The sequence below is a fragment of the Halichoerus grypus genome, chromosome 14 (genome assembly GCF_964656455.1).
Source record: "Halichoerus grypus chromosome 14, mHalGry1.hap1.1, whole genome shotgun sequence".
In the NCBI taxonomy this organism is placed as follows: Eukaryota; Metazoa; Chordata; class Mammalia; order Carnivora; family Phocidae; genus Halichoerus; species Halichoerus grypus.
Window position 1 is genome coordinate 72,927,619 of NC_135725.1, and position 25,086 is coordinate 72,952,704.

At 35.2% G+C, this 25,086-nt stretch overlaps 1 protein-coding gene across 1 annotated transcript in view; it reads right to left on the reverse strand.

The window, feature by feature from the left end:
* The window catches only part of SHOC1 (shortage in chiasmata 1), an 84,730-nt gene extending 60,423 nt beyond the window's left edge, over window positions 1-24,307 (reverse strand). Inside the window, exons 1-7 of the mRNA XM_078061597.1 lie at window positions 24,263-24,307; window positions 21,990-22,110; window positions 17,649-17,739; window positions 9,973-10,157; window positions 2,114-2,276; window positions 1,576-1,690; window positions 13-163 (exon numbers count right to left, since the gene is read on the reverse strand). Of these exons, the coding sequence (XP_077917723.1) occupies window positions 13-163; window positions 1,576-1,690; window positions 2,114-2,276; window positions 9,973-10,157; window positions 17,649-17,739; window positions 21,990-22,110; window positions 24,263-24,307 (871 nt within the window). The remainder of the gene's footprint in view (window positions 1-12; window positions 164-1,575; window positions 1,691-2,113; window positions 2,277-9,972; window positions 10,158-17,648; window positions 17,740-21,989; window positions 22,111-24,262) is intronic.
* Window positions 24,308-25,086: the final 779 nt, after the last annotated feature.

Below are 25,086 nucleotides of genomic sequence, written 5' to 3' on the forward strand. Positions count from 1 at the left end.
ATTTATTCTCACCTATTCTGAAAAGCTTTTCATTTTCATCTGTATAATTTATTATTTCTGGCATTAAGTTTAAGGATTCCTTCAGTTTGGAGAGTGATGGAATATCAACTTCTTGTTTGGGGCTTGTAGGTATTAAGAATTCACACTCAGGCAAAACTGATGGCTGAAATAGTATAAGTAAAAGAAGCTTTTAGGGAAGTTTTCCAGATAAATATTTCTAGACTTATAAACATAGATAATTTGTTTAATTGGTGTATCAAATTTTAAACTAAACATTCAAAATTTTTTATGTTATGAAAACATTTAAAAAAAAACAGAGGTATAGTAGTAAAAAAATATATTACAAGCAATGTTCTGAGTAATGTCCTTTATGGCCACTGATTACACTAGTGATGTACAGTATCCTAGATGCAAAAATATCTTCTTTTGGGCTAGTAACAAATTTTTAAACTTCTGAATTAAAAATAATCACTGCAGTAGGTAAGAGATGGTTAATGGGGAGAAATAAAAAGGGTAGATGAAATGGAATGGATCTTCACTACACTCCATTAAATATGCTTCTCTTTCATTCCTACAGAACTAGACTCTACGTGCATAATTCTCAGAGCTAATAGGTGAGGGAGAGGGGGACTAGAGAAAAGGGGCTAATAAGTGAATTAATACTGTCACCATGTGTGTGAGTTGTTTTGTTTTTTTTTTACCATGTGTGTTAAAATTTTTATTTGTAAGGAAACCCTTTAAATGCCTTAAGATATCTATATCTGTGTCTGTATCTATATCTATATCTACAACTATATCTATCTCCTTTGAATGTTTTAAGAAAAGCCCCAAATGTGAAATATTTTCAGTTGTCTCAAAAAAATGTTTAAAATAACTTTGTAAATGCATCTAATCTATGTGGGCCTAGTTTTTCAAGTTTGTTAAACTGCAAAAAGTTATTTGCACTCTCAACTGCTAAAATTCTTTACATACTAATATCATAATAACAATTTTGTGTGCTATTACAACTGTACGCTAAAAAAGAGGGGCTGCCTTTGAGGAATTTGATCTTTAATATGCAAAGATGCTATCTTCCTTATTAACCACTGGCAGCATCTAAAATGAAGTCTCAGACCATCTTTATTCTTACTACTTCAATGAGATCCCTTCTCTTACATAATGTAAGTGCTGTTTTGTGTATAACTCACAAATAAAAATAAACATTTCTAGCTCTGATTTCCAATTTTTTAACTAGAATATGACCACTTAATGTCCTATACCAGGTAGATTTATTAACATCATTAAGAGACATTTTTAAATTCACTATACCTGGGCTGCACAACAGCCCAGTTCAATCAGAATATATCTGAGTAGGACCCAGGCGCTTCAGTATTTTATTAAAACTCTCCAAGTAATTCCAATGTGTAGCCAAGGTTTAGAACCACTATCTTAAAGTAAATTTGACTTCATTATTGATATATTCAACGCACTCATTACCAAGTCTTTTTTAACTTGACATTAGTAGATGGTCAATGCATATTACTAAAATTATAAATTACTAACTTTTGTAAAACTATTACTGAAAGCAAGTATTACAGTTTGATTTAAACCTACTGTATCTTCTAGCTTTTCCTGACTAAAGTTCTCTTTATCCATGTAAAAATCTTCTTCCATTAGACCTTTCAAATCTTCTTGAAAAGAGAAACATTCCCTTAACAAAAAAAAAAAACAAAACATTAAATTAGTGTTCACTAAAAGCAAGGTACATACTAAATGTAGCCAAATTAAATAATAATTTAATACAATGATTAAAACTGGAATTGATGTAAAGCAATGATAATATATTATTATTGATAACATCTAGACTTTTGAGCATACAAAGAATATTTTCTTCTTTAAAAATATTTACATCAGGGGCACCTGGGTGACTCAGTCGTTAATCGTATGCCTTCAGCTCAGGTCATGATCCCAGGGTCCTGGGTTCGAGCCTCTCATCGGGCTCCCTGCTCAGCAGGAAGCCTGCTTCTCCCTCTCCCACTGCCCCTGCTTGTGTTCCTTCTCCCACTTTGTCTCTCTCTGTCAAATAAATAAATAAAATATTAAAAAAAAATATTTACATCGGACAATTAAGTACCTGAAGAAATTAGCTTCTGTGAAGATCTGTCCTTTGAAATCTAAAATGGGGTCCTTTACCAAAAATAGTTTTATCCTACTCAACAAAGTATGCAAAGTTGGTAGCTGACTTTTATAGGCCATCAAGTTATTTAAAAAAATTATTTCTTCATCAATAGACAAATCTGAAAATAAAAGAAATGTAAAGGAATAAGAAAAAAATCTAAAAGTTACACAAAGAGATCTTGATAGTTACTGCAGTCAGCCATTCAAACACACTTTAAATTCTTTAGTTCATTGTGTATATAAAGCATGCTGCATAGGATTAGCATATAGATAAAAGCTCAATAAATTTTAGTATTACTTAGTACACTGACTAGTAACCAAATATCCTGAAAGAGTTGTAATGGTTCATTTTCTTTTCAACTAAGATTAGTTTAATCAGTGGAGTAAAATATCTTGCAGCCTTATGCTTCAAAACAACCAGGGGTAGCCTAAGCAAAGTTGTAAAGAAATAAAAGCATTTGACTTTTATGGAACCTAGTCTTTTCTTTGCATCATTGTACCTCTTAAAGTCTCTAATTCATCCCTAGAGACTCTGAGATGTAGGGAAAGGAGATGGTCTACAAAACCTACAAATGAGATCAATTCGGATTCTATCATTGTAATGACAAAAAAAAAAAATTGTTTCTATTGTAAAATAGAAATAAAACTTTCATTGTAAAATTGATTACAATGAAAGTTATATGGCAAAGTATCTACTTAAGAAGTGTGATACATCTTATACATTAGGAAACACTACTGCCAAGGGGTAATTGCTGGAATAAATTTCTCCTGTTTATCCCCACCCTACTATGTTCAGGTTACTTTAGAATCTTAGCCAACTGTGTCAGTGCTTTAACAGTTTCTGAGCCAAGGGAGAGAACATAAAACCTGCTCCCATTCTTCAATAAGCTCCTGAGTGGAAAGAAGAAAAGGAAAATATAAGTTCAGATGAGGAACTGCTCAGAAAGCCAAACTCCCCAAAGCAAAAGCTACATTGAAGAGGGAGCAACAACTTCTTGTTCTGGGTAGTAACCTTTCAGTTAAGTAAATTTAGAATGGCATGAGAGAGGAATAGCATGGAGTGATGTCTCCCATGACCAATTACATCATTGGTATGCATATGTTTAATAAATATGTGGTGTTAAGCAGGCAGCCAGGAAACACCCCTTTGCCTGGTGTTACCTTGAAATGCCAACAGAGAACTTGTTCCGTAAGCTAGCCTCCTAAGAGATTACTTATCTGAACCTGCTAAGTTCCTGATAATTTTGTGGCCAAGAGCTTCCCATGACAAATTTGGCACAGTTCTTTTATATACCAAAGAGAGCTAGCCAATCAATTCCATATCTAAACAGGGCTTATGTGAGACAATTAAAGATGGTTCATTTGTACATCCACTCTGAAAGTATTAATGAAGTCATATTAATAGTAAAAACCCAAACAGCATTTATTTATATCCCTGTTTCCACCTTCCACTTCCAAACACAGGTCCTCTAGCCATCTTCCCTTCCTACAGGCTCATCCTAGTATTTCTGCAAGTCCAAGGTAACAAACATCTATCAGTTATGAGAGCTTGTTTTCCAACCACCCATTTTTGATAGAGCCGCTTGAGGGCAGCATCACACCACAACCAATGTTCTTTGTAACTACACAAAAGTTGTTTTATGAAGGGTGCTAATTCCTTATATTCTTAAGGTTATACAACACTTCCTGGAGTTCTTACTTTATTACAGCTCTTCTATTACCAACACAGATATGAGGAGATTGTTCTCTATTGTAAAGAAGTGTTAAATTGTTACAAAGAGGCAAAATTTTACTATGAAGAGAAACAGAAAATAGAGGTCTACTGACAGGAAAGACAAGTTTATTCTTGGCAGAAGATTCCTATGTCTACCTAGAAAACCCAAGGTAACTAAGTGAAAACAAATAAAGGCGTTCACTAGGTGTCTCATAAAAAATTTATAAAATCTCTGGTTTTCAAACATACATAAACACCCCCAAAATTAATGGAAAAATTCATTCATAATGGTAACAAGTATACAGACATCAAGGGATCAACATAACAAAAACGTACAGATAGCATATGCAGGAAACTACAAAACTTTAATGAGGGCCATTTAAAAAAACTGAATAAAAGGCAAGATAAACCATCCTGGCTAGTAAGACTGACTATAGTAGAAAAAAAAAAAAAAAAAAAGTAAAAAAACACAATGACATTTCAATTTCCCAAGAGATCTGTTTTGGAACTTGAAAAACTGATTTGCTGAAAGTAAATCTAGAAGAATAAAAATGTGAGACTAGGGGAAAAAATTTAATAACAAAAAAGAAGAGACTATTTATAAATGTTATAATTACAGGTATGATACAATAATAGACAAATCAATAGAACAAAACAGAAAATCCAGAAACATTCTAACGTGGGTAAGGATTTAGCATATTTTCTAAGTGGCTTTTCTAATCAGTAGAGAAAGGAAAGACTATTCCATAAATGATATTGAGATGACTGCCAAAACATTTGGAAAAAATATTTTTTATCCTTACTTTTAAACATATAGCAAAGTCTTAAGGAAAAACTTAAAGAAAATGTGAATAAATATTTATCTAATTTAAAGAAGAATTTTCTAAGTATAAAAGCAATGAAAGAAACCTTAAAGGAAAACATTGATGGGACTGGTTAGTTTTAAATTAAAGATTAAATATATATTTGACATACACAGATAAAATATAAGAATAGAAAAATAGATAAAAGAATCATTTCACAAAATAAAAATATGCAAATGGCCAGTAAGCATGAATAATTTTATTTATTTATTTATTTATTTATTTATTTATTTATTTATTTGACAGAGAGAGACACAGCGAGAGCAGGAACACAAGCAGGGGGAGTGGGAGAGGGAGAAGCAGGCTTCCTGCCGAGCAGGGAGCCCGATGTGGGACTTGATCCCAGGACCCTGGGATCATGACCTGAGCCGAAGGCAGACGCTTAACGACTGAGCCACCCAGGCGCCCTCGCATGAATAATTTTTTAAAAGATCTCATTTATTCATTATTTATTGAGAGAGAGAGAGAGTGTGCGAGGACACACCAGTGCGAGGGGGCGTGGAGGGCAGAGGGAGAGGGAGAGTAAGAGAAGCTCTTGCAGACTCCCTGCCCAGGGTGGAGCCCCATTCAGGGCTTAGTCCCACGACCCTGAAATCATGACCCGAGCCAAAATCAAGAGTTGGATGTTCAACCAATGAGCCACCCAGGCACCCCAAACATGAATAATTTTTAAAATCCAAGTAAAAACATAATTTTTGCCCATCATATTGGGCAAAATGTATTAACACAATAGCAGTAGTAATATATCCAATGATGATAAGGCTGGTGTGAACAGGATATTCTCATATCATGCTAGTGGACGTATATACAGTTAAAAGAAATATCAAATAATTCCATTTCCATGAATTTAGTCTATGGAAAGAACTGGAAATGGAAGCATACAAATTTATGTCCATATTTGCAATTAAAAACATTAGTGTTCTCAAATTGGGAAATGTATGATACATACATAAGATTTAAAACTGCAGTCATTAAAAGCCATGCTTTCGAAGACAAGCATATGGTGAGATGTTCCCAAGATAATGTTAACATTTAAAAATAAGATAATGCAGACACAATATGATCCCAATAGTAAAATGATTTATGTTTAGATTATAGGTTTGGAAGTTTTTAATAAAGGGACATCCTACATATTTAGGATGTATATATCTTAATAGATGTAGAAAACATTAATAAAATTTCAGTTCTCATTCATAATCAAAAGCTCTTAGCAAACTCAGAACAGAAAGAGCTTCCTCAACCCAATAAAGGAAATTCTTCCAACATTTAACCATTGAAACTGATGTAAACATTATAAATGATTCACCATTGAAATGATATTTATATCATTTTTAATGATGAAATGTTAAAGTATTTCCTTTACTGTCAAGAACAAGACGAGGATGGCAACATAACTGCTTCTATTAAACAATGTACTGTAGGTCCTAGTCAGCACACACACACAAAGACATAAATGTTGTAAAGGAAGAAACAGATGGCCAACAAAATCACTGTCTTAAAGAGATATCTGTACTCCCACTGCAGCATTATTCACAACAGCCAAGGTGTGGAAACCATGTAAGTGTCTGTCCACAGATAAATGGATAAAAAACGTGTTGTAAGGAAAAGATATGTTATACACACAGACACAAGAAAATATTGTTCAACCTTAAAAAAGAAGGAAATCCTGCCATTTGCAATATGGATGAACATGGAGGACATTTTGCTAAGTGAAATAAACCAGGCAGAGAACAACAAATATTGCATGGTATCACTTGTATGTGGAATCTAAGGGGGAAAAAAGTAGAACTCATGAAAACAGAGAATAGAATGGTGGTTGCCAGGGACTGGGGCTGTGCTGTGGGGAAATAGGGAGAGGTTGGTAAAACGGTACAAACTTGCAGTTATAAGATGAATAAGGTGTGAGGATCTGATGTATAAAATGGTGACTATAGTTGATATTACTGCAGTGTATAACTGAAATTTGCTAAGAAAATAGAACTTAAGTGTTTTTACCAAAAAAAAAAAAAGGTAAATATGTGAAGTGATGGATGTGTTAATTCAATGATGTGAATCTTTTACGATGAATATGTATATAAAATCACCACATTGTACACCTTAAATATATTTAAAAAAAGGAAAAAACATGTGGGTGGTTGAAGTCAAAGGACTGCTGCTTTTTATTATAAATTTTGAGTAATTATTTGATTCTCTAAACTGCATGTACAATTTTCTTTTAATTAAAAATAAAGGGATGCCTGAGTGACACAGTCAAACATCTGACTCATTTCGGCTCAGGTGGTCATCTCAGAGTGGTGGGATCGAGCCTTGTAATGGGCTCTGTGCTCAGCTCAGAGTCTGCTTAAGACTCTCTCTGCCCCTCTCCTCTCTCTCTCAAACAAATTAATAAATCTTAAAAAAAATAATAAAAGTTAAATTAAAAATAAAGCTACATTTGCATTTGCTTATATATTCCTTGGAATCTGAATGGATATTCATAAAATAATTACATTTATTGACAAATATGTGAATGTTGTAGAAATATTAGTACATATCAACAAACCAATAAATAAAAGAAAAAAATTTTTTACAGATTTGATTGATTTATTTGAGAGAGAATGAGCAAAAGAGAGAGAGAGCATGAGCACTGGGGGAGGAGCAGAGGGAGAGGGAGAAGCAGAGTCCCCGCTGAGCAGGGAGCCTGACACTGGGCTTGATCCCAGGACTACAGGATCATGACCTGAGCTGAAGACAGACACTCAACCAACTGAGCCACCCAGATGCCCCACAATAAAAGAAAATTACCCACTGTTTTTATATCTTAAAGAAATATGTTTTGAAATTAACTTATAATTTAGTAATTAACTACATTTAAGACAGAAAATTTATAGTATCAATTGAATTTCAAAACATAATGCATTCCTTTGGATATAGACACTGAGACCAAAGTATCTATAAATCTGGCAGCAATCAATACAGCTGCAAAGACAATAAATGAAATTGCAAATCTAAATGTATAAAATGATGTCTAATGACACAGGACCCCCAAGGAAATACAGGATACGGACAATTTATATGTATTTAGGAAACTCAAGCATATTCAGTGAATAGTAGTTAAGGAAGCTTCTGACTCTGGTTGATGATAGATATTATGAGGTTTGCCAATAACGGCTCCTGGTTTTCCACATTAATAATAATAGCTATGTTTGGATATCTGTTATTTTTTATAAACTATCTCATTACATGTACAAATATATTAGTTGATCCCCACAAACATTTTTATAAGAAATTAGAAGTTAAAAGAAATTCTAGAAGGAAATTGAAAACCATAAAATTTTTAATAACTGTCCTCAAATTGCACCACTGTTTCAGAGTAGATTTGGACTATGATCAAATTTTCATTTGGACTATGATCAAATTCAGATTATTCCTAATATATCATGTTCTCAAGTTTAGTCTTTATTCTTTCTTAAATATTTTATTTATTTATTTTTAGAGAGAGAAAGAGAGTGCATGAGCGAGCGGGAGTAGGGGCAGAGGGAGAGAAAGAGGGAGAGAAGCGAATCCTCGCTGAGCGCAGAGCCAGGCCTGGGGCTCCATCTCACAACCCCAAGATCATGACCTGAGGCGAAATCAAGAGACAGATCTACTCAACAAACTGAGCTCTCCAGCTGCCCTTCAAGTTTAGCCTTTATTTTTTTTTATTTTTTAAAATTTATTTTTATTTTTATTTTTTTTAAAGATTTTATTTATTTATTTGACAGAGAGAGACACAGCGAGAGAGGGAACACAAGCAGGGGGGAGTGGGAGAGGGAGAAGCAGGCTTCCCGCTGAGCAGGGAGCCTGATGTGGGGCTCAATCCCCGGACCCCGTGATCATGACCCAAGCCGAAGGCAGATGCTTAACAACTGAGCCACCCAGGCGCCCCTGAAGTTTAGTCTTTAATTCAATCTCTCACTCTTTCATCTCAAACTAAGAGGGATTTAACTCTATGTCATCACACACCTATATGCCAACACAAAAAATTTTATACACAATTTGTATATTTACATAAAAACAGCCGTAAAAGAACCAAATTATTATATATTCTATATCTATTAGATTATCATAGCTGAAGCTATAGCGTATCTTAAACTTTTTTTTTATAAACATATAATGTATTATTTGTTTTGGGGCACAGGTCTGTGATTCATCAGTCTTACACAATTCACAGCGCTCACCATAGCACATACCCTCCCCAGTGTCCATCACCCAGCCACCCTATCCCACCCACCCACCTCCACTCCAGCAACCCTCAGTTTGTTTCCTGAGATTAAGAATCTCTTATGGTCGGGGCGCCTGGGTGGCTCAGTCGTTAAGCGTCTGCCTTCGGCTCAGGTCATGATCCCAGGGTCCTGGGATCGAGCCCCGCATCGGGCTCCCTGCTCAGTGGAAAGCCTGCTTCTCCCTCTCCCACTCCCCCTGCTTGTGTTCTCTCTCTCGCTGTGTCTCTCTCTGTCAGATAAATAAATAAAATCTTTAAAAAAAAAAAAAAAAAAGAATCTCTTATGGTTTGTCTCCCTCTCCGGTTTAGTCTTGTTTCATTTTTCCCTCCCTTCCCCTATGACCCTCTGTCTTGTTTCTCAAATTCCTCATATCAGTGAGATCATATGATAATTGCCTTTCTCTGATTGACTTATTTCGCTTAGCATAATACCCTCTAGTTCCATCCACGTCGTTGCAAATGGCAAGATTTCATTTTTTGATGGCTGCATAATATTCCAAAATGTACTTTAATTATTAATTATGGTAAATTTGTAAAAATGAGGTGAATTTCCTGATCTAATACTGCAACTATTCCAGCTCTACTTTGAATTATGGTTTCACATCAATAAGATGAGATTGAAAATCTTGAGCATATTTTGAAAATAAAATACAGCCATCATTTAGTGATCTACTATTTTAATGTTATACGAGATTGCTATGTCATCAGATCTGGTTACAGTAATATGGTGTGAGCAGACAATGATCAAATCCCTGAGGCTTTTTTGATGCCCAGCACACACAAACTCCAAAAACAACCAAATTCACAAAAAGGGGATTAATATGAAAAAGAAAGTATTTCCCTAATGTGGCAAAGCTTAGAATTATAATTTTGCAGGTGGATACCTTTAATAAAATAGAAAAATTAAAAATCCAATAAAACAGAAAAACACTCACAAAAAAGACAATCTGTTAGTAAGAAATGTTTTATAATAATAGAAACAATAAATGTTTTACCTTTGTCCTGTGTTTGAAGTGCTGGACATTTTTCTAAACCGCTGACAAGTGTAAAGACTTCAGTGTAGTCCTTATGGGTATATAAACTGGCTTCTTCTACTTCAGTTTGGGAGTTTGGGTTTGAACTTGGAACAACTTCCTCAAACCCACAGTCAATCTGAGTCACCATTCCTGTAATTGTTTTTCTATGACATTATAAAATTACTGATTTTATGTATGTCCTATTTTAAAACATCTTTATTAACAAATAATGTTCATTGTAGAAAAATTACAAAATTCCAACAGATACAAAGTTACCCATAGCCCCAACACTCAAGAAATGAATTCAAAAATTATATATTTTCTCAATTACTTTTGGACATTTTTTAACAAAAGTGGATTTATGTACATAGTATTATGAAACCTGCCTTTTCTGATAAACAATAAAACATGAGTACAATTATATGTCAGTCAATGTACATTCACTTCATTTTGGATGAACAGGATCCCATTGTATTGGTAGGCCATAATATATTCAAACAGTTCCCTATTGTTGGCAATTTAAATTTGTTGTAATCCTTTGCTATTAGAATGCAAGGAATATCTTTGTGCACTTGCCTGTTTTCTCAAAATAGGTTTCCTAAAAACCGAAGCAATGAGGTTAAAGGTATACAGATTTTTACACTTTTCCATGCATTGCCAAGTTGCCCTTGTATTGGATATTCAATGTTTGCTTTTCCACGTCATTAGCCAACCTTTTATATTCTGTTTTTCAACCTGAGAGGCTCATCTCTATGACTGAACTAAGCTCCCTTGCTCTCTGGTTTCTGGTTGGGTTTAGCCAATAGGAAGCATTGGCAGATCAAAGGTGGGAAGAGAGACAAGTTGAGATATTATTGTTCCCAAATCCCTCTCCTGGGCCACAGTTTGGAAATGGCTGCATTCTTCTACCAAGAGTTACATCTCTTGTCAGACAGCCCCTCTCCTACAGCTAGCCGTAGTTCTTACTGGGTTGATTACTGTTCAGTCCCCTTGCTCCTACAAGCTTAGAGCGTTAACAACTTCCTGCTGTTTTGGGGCCCTTTTTTTTCTTGGGGGGCTCCCTTGACCTTGCGCATACCTTGCCTGTTGCCTGATTCACCCAGGTAATCTGCCACTGTCTGTAACATTGGGAGAGTTTGGATTTCTAAGAGATCTTTTTAATGAATTTTCTGACAAATAAATATATTATTGGCAATTTAACCACACATTCTAATATACCTTTTCCCCCCTGATATCCTAAAATATTTTAGCCTCAATAATTCCCTACACAAACTGAGAACCAAAATAATATAACCCCCTAATGTAATTGGAGAAAAACGAATATGCCGTATCTTCAAGTCATAGAAAAATCTCTGAAGTTTCTCCTTTACTAAGAAAATACAAGGCACAAGAAAAAATATTTCAACTTACCCAGGTCCATATTACTCGTAAGACCATTGATTCCTATGTGAATCTTTACAGACTTCTAAATTTAGCATTTATATTGCAATTATCTTTTTTGTTTTAAATGTTACTAATAGGGTCAGCACTTTGTAATAATCCTTGGTACTACAGTTTTGAGAAAAATCAGTCAATTCTCTTTCCCTAGATATAAATGTTCTATGAAGAAAAGTATTTCCTGGATCTCCTCCTACCTCCGTGTCCAATATTATCTCTTCTTTGTTCACTGGTGTCTCCTCCTCCACCTAACCTGTGGTACTGATATTTCCCAGGATTCCAATCTAGATGGTGTTTGCTTTCTTTCCACATCATTCTATCTGGGTAAGTTCGTCCACTCCAATTCACTAATTCCTTAACTTAAAAGAAATATTTATTGAGTGTCTATAGTGTGCTAACACCATTTTAGGCACTGAGAATGGAGTGGTAGAGCAAAACAAAGTTCTTACCCTCGTGAAGCTTACCTATTAATGGGATGATAGACAAACAAATAACATAATGTCAGGTGGCGAAAAATTGTTTTGAATAAAATAAAATATTAGGACATCACGTAACAGCCTGAGAGTTTTGGTAAGAGGTCTGTTTTAGAGAGTGGCCAGGTGAGGAGCTGATAATTCCACAGCTACCTGAAGAATGGTAGGGAGTGACCTATACAAAGGCCTGAAGTGGGGTAACAAGTTTGGCATAATCTAAGAAAAGCAGAAAGGTCAGGGTGACTGGAACAGAGTAAGGTTAGATAGGTAGGAAGGGACCAGATCATGTTGGGCATTATAGCACCTGGTAAGAACTTTGGATTTTATTCTATGTGCAATGGGATACTGTCAGTAGGTTATAACAGAGACAGTTCATGATCTGATTTGTGTCTTAAAAAAAAAAAAATTCCAGGCAAACTCTTAGAAGAAAATAGAGGAGTAAATCCTCATGACTTTGGATTAGGCAAAGCCTTCTTGGATATGATGCCAAAAGCCCAAGTGACTAAAGAAAAAAAATAGATAAATTGGACTTCATCAAAAATTTTCAAAAATTGTGCTTCAAAGGATATTATCAAGAAAGCGGAAAGATAATCCACAGAAGAAAATATTTGCAAATCATGTGTCTGATAAGGGACTTGTATCTAGACTATATAACAAACTCTTAAAATTCAATTATAAAAAGACACATAAACCAACTGGAAAATGGGCAAAGGACTTAAATAAACATTTTCTTGAAGAAGATAAACTAAAGGCCAATAATTACACAAAAAGATGCTGAACATCATTAGCCATGAGGGAAATGCAAATCAAAACTACTATGACATAAAATAAGCTACCCATTAGGATGGCTATAATCAAAAAGACAGATAATAACAAGTGTTGACAAGGATGTAAATAAATTGTAACCTTCATACACTGCTGGTGGAAATGCAAGATGGTACAACTGCTTGGAAGATAATTTGGCAATTCTTCAAACAGTTAAACAATGAGTTACCATATGATCTAGTAATTCTACTACTAGAGAAATGAAATCATATGTATGCACAAAAACTTTCCCACAAATATTTATAGCAGCATTACTCATACTAGCTAAAAACTGAAAACAACCTAAATGCCCATCAACTAATGAATGGATAAATAAAATGTGCCATGTCCACACAATGGATTACTATCTGGCCATTAAGAAAAAAGGTAAGTGCTGATACATGCTACAACACAGATGAACCTTGAATACATTATGCTAAATGAAAGAAGCCAGTCACAAAAGATCCCATATTGTATGTGTCATATTGTGTTTTAAATAAGAAATGTATATTTGGTCTTCATCCCCATTCCTGGCAAGGAAATCCCAAAGCCCTTGGAATTTCCTAAGTGTTTAGAGTGATAAAGGTATATTTGGTTATGTTAATGAGGTGACTTTTGGAAAAACCTCTCTGTTGCCCAGAGAAACAACCATGTGATCAGAGGGCTGGAATTTCAGCCCCATCCCTCTGACCTCCAGGGAGAAGGGCTAGAGGTTGAATCAATTGCCAATGGCCTATGATCAAGTCAATCACATGTATGAAATGAAGCCTTCATAAGAACCCAAAGGGTGGGATTCAGAGAGCTTCTGGGTTGGTGAACACAAGGAAACGTTGGGAAAGTGGTGTGAAGGTACAATGTATGGAAACTCTGTGCCCCTTTCCCATACCTTGCCCTATGCATATCTTCCATCTAGCTGTTCCTGAGTTATATCCTTTTATAATATTCTGGTAATCCCGTAAAGAAAATGTTTCTGTGAATTCTGTGAGTCTGTCTAGCAAATAGATCAAATCCAAGGAGGAGGTTGCTGGAACCACCAATCTATAGCCAGTGGGTCAGAAGCACAGGTTATTACCTGGACTTGCAAGTGGAGTCTGAAATGGCAGGAGAGGGGAGACAGTCTTCTAGGACTGAGTCCTTAACAGGTGGTATCTGACACTATCTCTGGGTAGATAGTGTCAGAATTGAGTTGAATTGTAGGATACCGAGCTGGTATCAGAGCACTGCTTGTTGGTCTGGGGAAACTACATCCCCTCCCTATGCTGGAATTGGTGTATGATTTTACTTTGATTCCATTTATATGAAATGTCCAGAATAGCAAGTCTAGAGAGGCAGAAAGTAGACTAGTAGTTGCCTGTCTGGAGGAGGGGGAAAAACGGGGAGTGGATGCTAATAAGTATAAGATTTCTTTTTGTGTTGATGAAAATGCACTACAATTGATTGTGGTGATAACTGCACAACTCTGTGAATATACTAAAATCCACTGAATTGGACATTTTAAATGGGTGAATTATATGGATATGAATCATATTTCAATAAAGCTGTAATATAAACCAAACCAAACCAGAGTATAGGGTTTGAAGTCAGACAGACTAGGATTTGAATATTTGAATAGCTCCAACTCTTGACTGTGGACAAGTTATTTAATCTGAGTCTCAGTTTCTCATATATAATATTGGGATAGTAATATCCACCTCACATAATAGTTATGAGGTATATGGGAAATAAATATATGTGCAATGCCCTGAATTCAATTGCATTCATCAGAATATAGCAAGCCACAGAGGAACAGGGGATATTGTTATACATTCTTCCTCTTACTCTACTTGTTCATGTGCTCTCTCCTGGAAGCTAGAAGTTTATTGCATGGTTCTCCCTGATGTTTTTGCATTTTGCCCTTGTCTCCATGATTTGATAGCCTCAACCCCTTCTTTATTCTGTCCATCAAGCTAAAATAAGTGCTATATTTACTCTAATATGTATATATTTATTAGAAGCTTAATATGTCTTTTAAACTATGCTGGGGTTTTTTTGCTGGTGGTTTTCTAAAAATTAGAATAGTTAATATTTTTGTTAGTGCTCTGTCACAAGTTGTAGCTTTGACTACAGAAGCCAATTCTCTTGTATGTCCTGTTACTTTTAGTGTATAATTTTGCAGAACATAAGATTTCTTAGGAACACACGGCGGAAAATACCCACATATGTTAAAACACAGTACACCAACACGTTAGTAAAAGAATTGAAGCCTTAGAATCAATATTAAGAAGTAACAAAAATAGAAACAAGGAACAAAGAAAGGGGAGAAAGAGAGGAAAAGCAAGATTTAGGGACTCTAAGTAGTGCTAATGACCAGAATGTTTATTCCTAAAATCCATTAGGTAACAAAACTGCAGTAACAGAATTATTTAAAATTAAATTTTAACACGGGAAATCTCTATCTTTTCTGCTCAATTTTGCTTGAACCAAAACTTCTCTAAAAATAAAGTCTATTAAAAATTAAATCTTACTGTATGAGACAAAATTGAAATTAATAATAGCTTAAACACATATAAAAAGTGGACTTTAGAAGTTCATGGTTAGTAAAGCAGCTTGCAATGTGTCAGAGACTAAAGCTCTTTTTGTTCCACTCTTTCACTTCCACATTTAGTTCTTGTCAGTATAGTCCAAGCTGGTTGCTGGAGCCAGTCATTACATCTCTATTCCAGCATTGGGAAGGAGAAAAGTGGAGGAGAAAAACATGCTGCTTCCTTTTAAGGACATTCCCCGGAAGTTGCATAAGCCTCTTTTGCTTAATATCCCATTAGGAAGAACTTAGTCTCGTGGCTATATGTAGTTACAGAGAGGCTGAGAAATGTAAAAGTGATTCTAGGTGGTGCCACAGGTCCACCTTCTTTGCCATGGACTCTATCTTGGTACTGCAAAATGAATGGAAGGTCAGATAAGATCGCGCATCCATTCCTTCAGGGCCTCCCATTTCTCCCATATGTGAATCTTGTTTGAGTCAAAGTAGCTAGATCATTGCCTTCACTGAGGACTTACTGCGTATTCTTGCTCTATGCCTTCAGACTTGCTGTTCCCTTTGCCTGAAAAATTTTCTCTCAAGTTAGTTTTTCCTTCAATGTCCAGCTCAAGCTCAATTCCTACTTCTTTGTGAAGCTGATCTCTCCTGCTTATAAATGCACAGCCTTACCAATCTAACTCATAAAGTGAAGAGATCTTAGAGATCATCTTGTTTCTTGTTACTTTAGGTAGGTTCTTGGGCCAGCAGTATCAGCATACCTAAGAGCACATTAGAAGGGCAGAATCTGGGGTGCCTGGTTGGCTCAGGCAGTTAAGCATCTAACTCTTGATCTCAGCTCAGGTCTTTATCTCAGGGTCATGAGTTCAAGCCCTGTGTTGGGCTCCATGCTGGGCATGGAACCTACTTAAAAAAAAAAAAAAAGTGCAGAATCACAGGCCCCAACACAGACCAACTGAATCAGGATCTCCATTTTTTTTTTTTTAAAGATTTTATTTATTTATTTGAGAGAGAGAGAGAGAGCACATGAGAGGGGGGAGGGTCAGAGGGAGAAGCAGACTCCCCGCTGAGGAGGGAGCCCGATGCGGGATTCGATCCTGGGACTCCAGGATCCTGACCTGAGCCGAAGGCAGTTGCTTAACCAACTGAGCCACCCAGGCGCCCTCAGGATCTCCATTTTTAATAAGATTGTCAGGTGATTCACATGCACATTAAAGTTTGAGAAGCACTGATCCAGTATCATTATACTGATAGAGAGTGAGGGTCAGAGAGAGAAGATGACTTGTCAAGTAGGTAGTACTTGACTTTTCAAATCACGACTTGAAATCCACATTTTTTTTTTAATTCATGGAGCAGAGCTCTTTTCACTACACCTTCCTGCTTCCTCGGTGCTCAGTTTAGTCATGCAATAGGCACTTTGTATTGGCCTTATGCCTTGTGATAGATTTTATGATGGTCATCTGATATTATCATTTAATTCTCACATGGTTAATTTTTTTATGTCTATATATTATCTTCCTAACCTGACTTTTAAATTCCTAGATGATGGAAATGGTATATTGGGTTTCTTTGCATTTTGAGTCTGGACACATTTAAATTGGTTATTTGTTTCTTTCCAGCACAATTAAGGAAAACTTAAATTACTAAAACCTGAAAATGTGAATAATAACTAAATCCTTCCTGGGTCTGATCAGCACTCTTTGTACAAAGTGAAGCAACACAGTAAATTATTTACCTTTGCACTGAAATCTCTAATTTATGTCTATATTAACAATGTAGACTGGGTTAGATGTTCTTCCTTGTATTATGTACGCTCTGTGTTCCTATCTTTGTCATTATACTTCCCATATTGTATTGTAATTATTTATTTATAAATCTGTACTCCCTTGTGTTCTTTGAAAGTAGAGACTGTGTTTTCTTGTGTTCTTTGAAAGTAGAGACTGTGTCTTATTCATTTGTGTATCCTGTATCCAGCACACAGGATTGTATATAATAAATATTTGATGAATGACTGAACTAGTAATAAATAATGTTTTGACAAAGTTATGTTAGAAAATAGCCTTAAATCTGCGTTTATACTATAAGAAAAAAGACCAGTTTTAATATAAAGTGTCCTATAGACACATTCTACAAGAAGTTTACTTATTGATTAAAAGCATAATAACATATTTGCTTTATTTCTCTGTGTGTTTTATAACACAAATGCATAGAGAACAGTTAATATGTGATAAATTAGGCCAAAATAAAAAGGGTATAAATCACTTCTATTAATCTCTCTTTTGTGGCTCAGATTAGGGCTTTTTCTTCAGATAAAAGAATAAAATCTCTGAGGATACAAAGGAAAGGATCTTGTCTCTGCAGAGGTCTGGAGAACTTACTGTTTCTCTCTTAGATGTAAAGGGGAAATTGAGGTTAAGGACACATACTTCTCTAGGAACTCCTCCACAAAGAGACTTGCTTTCCATTGATCCAAGACTGAAATATCATCTGTCATTCCCCACACTGAAACAGCTGAAACTAGAAAGGAGAATGGTAAACATTAGCTTCTAGAATTTTCTTTTGCACTTACTACAAGCCAAACATGAACATTTTACATTATGATGTTATTTGTTCACAAATGTAATTTTTCCCAAAATTTTATCAAATTCCAAACATTTAAGTAATCTTTCTCATTATTACAATTCACCCCCCCAAAACCCTTCAACTATAGTCAGAACAATATCACCTGAACATACCATCCTCATTTTTACAACCTATCTTTTGCTAATACAGCACTACCATCCTAGATAGTCCTGTTCAACAGCTCATATTAGTCCTCATGAAGTTTTATTATTAACCATTTCAGCTTGTTCTGATATATTCTCCTTGAAGGGCCATAATTGTCAGTAGCACTCACTCTGGCACATGATCATACACAGCCATATTTAAAAATTTTAGGTATCTATAGCTTGTCTCTCAAATTAGACCACCGGTTCCTTAAAAGAGAGATCATGTCATATACTAATGTCAGAAGAAGCAATTGAGTGAAGTCAAAGGACCTGTATTCTACCACCAATGTTATGTCTTACTAGTTTTGTTATCTTGAACAAATCACTTAACATCTGAGTCTATGTGTCATTGAAAAAAATACAAAAGTTTAGTGGTTACGAGTATAGGTTCTGGAATCACCCTGACTACATTTTATTTAATGCTTGTAGTGCTACTTATTAAGTGTATGAGCTCGGGTAAACCTCTTAACCCCTTTGTATCTGTATTCCTTATCTACAAATTAGGGATAATAATAATGGTCTTTTCCTAGTGTTGTGAAGATTAAATGCGATGAGACATATAAATTGCTTAGAACAGTGCCTTACATATTGTAAACAAATTTTGGCTGTTAATGGGGACGCCTGGATGGCTCAGTCCATTAAACGTCTGTCTTTAGCTCTGGTCATGATCCCAGGGTCCTGGGATAAGTCCCACATTGGGCTCCTTGCTCAGCGGGGAGCCTGCTTCTCCCTCTGCCTGCCACTCCCCTTGCTTGTTCTCTCTCTCTCTCTCTCTCTGGCAAATAAATAAATAAAATCTTTTAAAAAAAATTTGGCTATTAATGTTATTATTGTTTTTAAAAAGAGAAAAAGAAATAGGAAAAAATGAACTCATTTTTCCTTCTGTACATTTATTTATTTCCTTCTGTACTTTTAGATAAGCAGATTAATGAAAGCTATTCTTTATCTTATTTCCAACCTGATTGAGATTCACTCCCTTTTTACAATATTCATTGTAAAATGAAGACTTTCCTCCCTCATGTCCTTACTTCCTTTCTTACACACTTCAGTTTCCATAGCCAGTCCCATAACCACTACCTTACAAAGACCCTTGATTCCTTTGCCTCTCTTTCCCTTGTACTAACTCAGGAAAACCCCTACTCTCCACCTTGTGTACATACACTAGAACAGCTGAAAATTATTGGAAAAAGATCATCCAGTCATGCTGAATGAACTCATTTCAGATTATGACCATAAATTTCAAATGGGCATCCAATATTGACAGATGATAATAGTACACCTTCCTAACCAAACTGGTTTTCCCGTTCTTTTTTTTAAATATTTTTTTTTAATTTTTATTTTTAAAATATTTTATTTATTTGGCAGAGAGCAAGACACAGCGAGAGAGAGAACACAAGCAGGGGGAGTGGGAGAAGGAGAAGCAAAGCAGGCTTCTCACTGAGCAGGGAGCCCGATGCAGGGCTCGATCCCAGGACCCTGGGATCATGACCTGAGCCGAAGGCAGATGCTTAACAACTGAGCCACCCAGGCACCCCTATTTATTTTATTTTATTTTATTTTATTTATTTATTTTTTTAATTCTTTTTTTTTTTATTATTTTTTTTAAAGATTTTATTTATTTATTTGACACAGAGAGAGAGACAGAGAGAAAGCACAGGCAGGTGGAGCGGCAGGCAGAGGGAGAGGGAGAAGCAGGCTCCAGAAGAAGCAGGCTCCCTGAGGAGCAGGGAGCCCGATGAGGGGCTCGATCCCAGGACCCTGGGATCATGACCTGAGCCGAAGGCAGTCGCTTAACCAACTGAGCCACCCAGGCGCCCCGCCCCTATTTATTTTAGAGGGAGGGAGAAAGTGAGCATGAGGGCAGGAAAGGGAGAGAAGGAGGGAATCTCAAGCAGACTCCTTGTTGAGTGTAGGGCTTGATCCCAGGACCCTGAGATCATTACCTGAGCTGAAGGCAGACACTTAATGGGACTGAGCCCCGTGGGTGTCCCTATCTCACTTGTTTTCTTACCCGGTTCTGCCTTTAACTGTTGGAGTGTTCTAGGGCTTTGTCCTAGGCTCTCTGCTCTATATATACTCATGCTCACAGTGACTTCATCCGCTTCCATAAGTTTATGTGCAATCCATATATGATTACTCCAATTTGAAACTCCAGCAGTGCTCAAGATTTATATAATAAATTGCCTCCTTGATGTCTTCATTTAGATACCTAAATAGGCATTTTAACCTGGCCAAAGCAGAGTTTTGACTCTAGCCACAAATTGGCTTCCCCATGAGCCTTTCCTTATCTTGGGAAATAGCACTGCCATCCACCCAGTTGCTCAGGTCAAAAACCCTAGAAGACATTCTTTATTGTTCTATTTTTTCTTTAACCCTCTCACTGTTGGCTGGATCTCTAAAATAATCTCAATTCAACCACTCCTCACACCTCCCATTAATATAAGCCTAGTTCAAGCCACTATCATCTTTTATGTAGAGTGTAGATTCACTTAGCAATCTAGATTCTGAACTAATATGATAGCTTTCTGATTGAATTTATCATTTCTACTCTTTCCCAATACCTACCCCTTCCATACTCCAGACAACCAGAATGATTTTTCTAAAGCATATATCAGATTATGTCACTCCCTTTTTAAAAACTGTCCAATGATTTGTTACATTAGCCATAATATAAACAAGCAAATAAACTCCATATTATGGCCTATAATGCCTTGTATCTTTCAGAAGCTGCCTACTTCTTAGATATCCCCTTTTCATTAACCTGTCACAGTGGCTTAATTTTCTGGTCCTAAAACTCATCAAGTTTATTCCTGAGTCAGGAACTCTGCATTTGCTTGAAAGGCTTCTCCCCCATATCTTTTTATTGTTGTTGCCTTCTCATCATTCAGATCTCAACTCAAATGTCCACTTCCTTCCCTAAGCATCTTAGGAAATAGTACTCCCTACTAAATCTTGTATCACATTACCCTATTGTGTCTTTTCTACATATTTATTAATACCAGACATTAGCTTATATATTTAATGGTTTTATTGCTGCATACTTCTTACCAGTCTGAAAACCCACTAGGGAAGGAACTACTTCTGTCTTATTAGTAACTGTCCTTAGCACCTATAACAGTACCTGGTACATAATACATGCTAAATAAATGTTGTTAACTGACTTGACTTCTCAATGGAAGCTACCTCTTTCTTAAATCCATGACATGATAAGAGCAAAAGATAGTATTTTGTACATATACATTTAAAAATAGTTTTATATGCGGTATATCATAACATTTTAAAGTAGCCCTCCTACAGTTGAGCAAGATCCTATTACAATACAACCAATGTTTACAATGCTAGAATATTTTAAGACTTCATCATCTACATATCTTTTATTTGTTCTATTCATATCTAGTATAAGCTTCCCAATTCCCTACTTTGTCACCTAAATTCTGTCATAAAAATATTAATTTGTAACCTTGAGTTCTTTTTTTTTTAAGATTTTATTTATTTATTTGAGAGAGAGAGCATGAGAGGGGGGAGGGTCAGAGGAAGAAGCAGACTCCCCGCTGAGCAAGGAGCCCAATGTGGGGCTCAATCCTGGTATTCCGGGATCATGACCTGAGCCGAAGGCAGATGCTTAACTGACTGAACCACCCAGGCACCCCTTGGAGTTCTGATATGAATAAATGCAATGCAGTTTTATTAGGGTGCCTGGGTGGCTCAGTTGGTTAAGCGACTGCCTTCGGCTCAGGTCATGATCCTGGAGTCCCAGGATCGAGTCCCACATCGGGCTCCCTGCTCAGCGGGGAGTCTGCTTCTCCCTCTGACCCTCCCCCCTCTCATGCTCTCTCTCTATCTCATTCTCTCTCAAATAAATAAATAAAATCTTAAAAAAAAATAATAAATGCAATGCAGTTTTATTAATAAGAAAAGCATGCTTTCTTAATAATTTATGGTGCTAAACTCTGACATTACTTTTAAAACAGATTTTTGAGAAATAAAAATAAAACATACCTCTCATCCATGGCCTCCTAAACTTATTATCAATAACTCCTGCATAATTTCCATCTTGATATAAACATGAAGGGACTCGAAGCAATAAAGCATCTCTGCAAAACTTCTTTCTAACTATATTCTATGTAAGAAAGTAAGATTATAAAATCTTTTAATATATTTATCAGGTGCAACTATCAATATTCAGAATATTAAAATTTTTTATTCTTTTAAATTCATATTATTTTTATTTAAAGGTAATACTTGCTCATTATAAAATATAAAATAACACAGAACACATAACTGAGAAAGTCAAGGTCCCTAGTAATATAAGTAATACTTTGGCATGTTTTCCACAGACTTCCTTTTCTAGGCTAGGCTAAAATGTGTGTGTGTGTGTGTGTGTGTGTGTGTCTATGTGTTTGGACAAAAATGAGATCACATCATTTATACAGTATGCCATTTAGCAATGTGCTTTTTTTTTGCTTAACAGTATAATATGGCTGTCTTAATTTTGTTTTCTATGTCTTTGCATTATTAAACTTGTGACAACCAGCAAATAAGTTTCTAACTTAAAAAAAATCAACAAATAAAACTATTTCTTAAACCTCATAGTCTATGGTGTGCCTCTGAAAAATGTCCCACTATTCTTCTCAGATTATCAAAACCCTATTTATTAAAAAAAAAATCCTATTTATCTTTCAAGGCCCATCTTAAGCAATATCTCCTCTATGAAGCTTTTCCTCAGTAACTCTCAACTTCCCACAAACTTCATTATTCTATGTATTTGGACAAATGATAGTTTCTTGCATTATTTCCCAAGAGTTTTATGTTTGCTGAAGGTGTTACAGATATTAAATAAGAGGTCTTAATTATTCAAGAATAAATGGTACAAAGAAAGAAGAGTTAAAGTAATTTATATAAAACAAGGACCAAAGGTTCATTGCAAAACAGAAAAAAAGCTTGATTAATACTTTGTCTAAAAAAAATGAAATAAAGTTATAAAAATAAAATTTTATAGCTAACAAAATTTTGGTTATTAGTTTATAACCATAACTGGTTTTTTGTCAAAATTTTCCCACAAACTGTATTATATAATGATATGCATGATATTAGTCATTACTTCAACTTTGATTGTAAAGAAGATATTTTTAAAAAATATTTAACCAAAATATTCCCAAGGCATCTCTGACTCCTTTAATATTCAAACCATTCTCTTCCTCTTATCTGTAACTAATGAATGTTGCAAGGTCTTCATTTGACAATAGCTTTACCTGTTGAGTGGTTCCCCAACACTGTTTCCATGAACTTTACAAAATTCTACAACTTTTGCAAGAAATGCCATCAATCAGTATCATATTTGTACTATATCATGGGGTGTGATCCACCAGCAAGAAACTAAGATACCATGGGCACAGATAAAAGTTTAAAGATGTTTGAATACAGACTAATTTTGAAGTGACCAATATATTCATAAATATATTTGGTTAACAATGACTTCTGATTCCCTACCATGAATATGTTATAATAACACATTTACCTCCCACAATTATGAAGAAATACAAAACCTGAAGATGTCTAAATGTCTTTCTTATTTCCTATAAAATGAACAGTTTTAGTTACATTGGAGTAATTTTTTTTCCTGGTAATGAGGTCAAGGTTATAAAGAAAATCAAAATTTAACTTATCAATTAAGATCATAAGAACAATGATTTGTTGTATGACTAGTCCAATTAGTTTCTTAACAATGTAGTGGACTTGAATCTTAGCTTTGTATAAGCTGTTTAAGTTCTCTAGACATCAGTTTCCTAACCTGTAAAATTGTAAAATCTAGCTCTTGAAGTAGTTATGATGATCAAATGGCATAATCCATCAAAAGAGCAAAGGATCAAATGATAAATCCATCAAAAGATCAAAGTATCTGGCCCATACAAGTGGTCAATACATGCTGCTACTGTTATTTCCTCATAAAGATAACTGGGACTGCTTTTTCCCCCATTCTTTTCCAGGAAGATCACTCAAGAATGTTCATATAAAAGCAGCCCAAATATACCAAGTTTCCATTTTTTTCTGCTGACAGCTTCAGATTCACAATACATTGTCAATAATTTCCTTCCAAAAGTGGCATTTTTAAGGTATATTGGAAGTGGGAAGAAATTTTAAATAAATCTCCAAGTAATTAGACTAAGGATTAATCTAAGGACTACTGCAAAATTATCATAATCATGTAGTGAATGCAGATAGTACTTTTCATATCATAATTCTTAGTAGTTAGTGATCCAATAATACTCTACCTCATATAAATAGTCTATTGCACAATATTTGAATGTTGAAAACATGTCTTCTTTCTTTGAAAGCGGTACAAATTTCAGTATCTGGAAATATAAAAATTAAAATTAAATGTTGGTAAAATAGCAAAGCAAGGAGTAGAAAACCATTCTTAATCACAAAACTTTGGTTCATTCATTTTTAAAAAGGTACTGAGTGATAAAAAAGTTTACTATAAAAATAACATTTATTACTATGATTTAAATCTAATATGAAAATAATGTATGTTGATATAAAATTTTTCATCTATTTTTCATACATGTTCATATATTGTTTAATCCACACAACTTCTGGTTGGTGGATTGAAATATATATTCTGTGACCATTTTGTTGCAAAAGAGGCAGGAATTCTCAAGACTGGTACAGTGGTTTTCTCAGGATAACCATATTTCTTAAGTGGTCTTGAAACAGAATAACCACACATAAAACTGTGCAGAAGCAGGGGAGAAGAATCTGGGAAATTCAAGTCTCTTAAAAAATAAAAAGCCCAGGGGTGCCTGACTGGCTCAGTTAGAAGAACATGTGACTCTTGATCTTGGGGTCATGAGTTCAAGCCCCTGCTGCGCGTAGAGTTTACTAAAAAAAAATAAATAAAAATTTAAAATAAAAAGGCTGAAGTTAGAATTCCCTAATAGCTCATTTGGAATAAAGCCACTAAGACATAGTATTCCTAGGTCAATGGGTTATTATTGATAAATAAACAAATTCATCTAATGAAGCAGTAGGTAAAATTAAGAATGCTGAAAGAGTCCAAGATGGTTCTCATTTATGTGAGAACCAGAGCAATTAC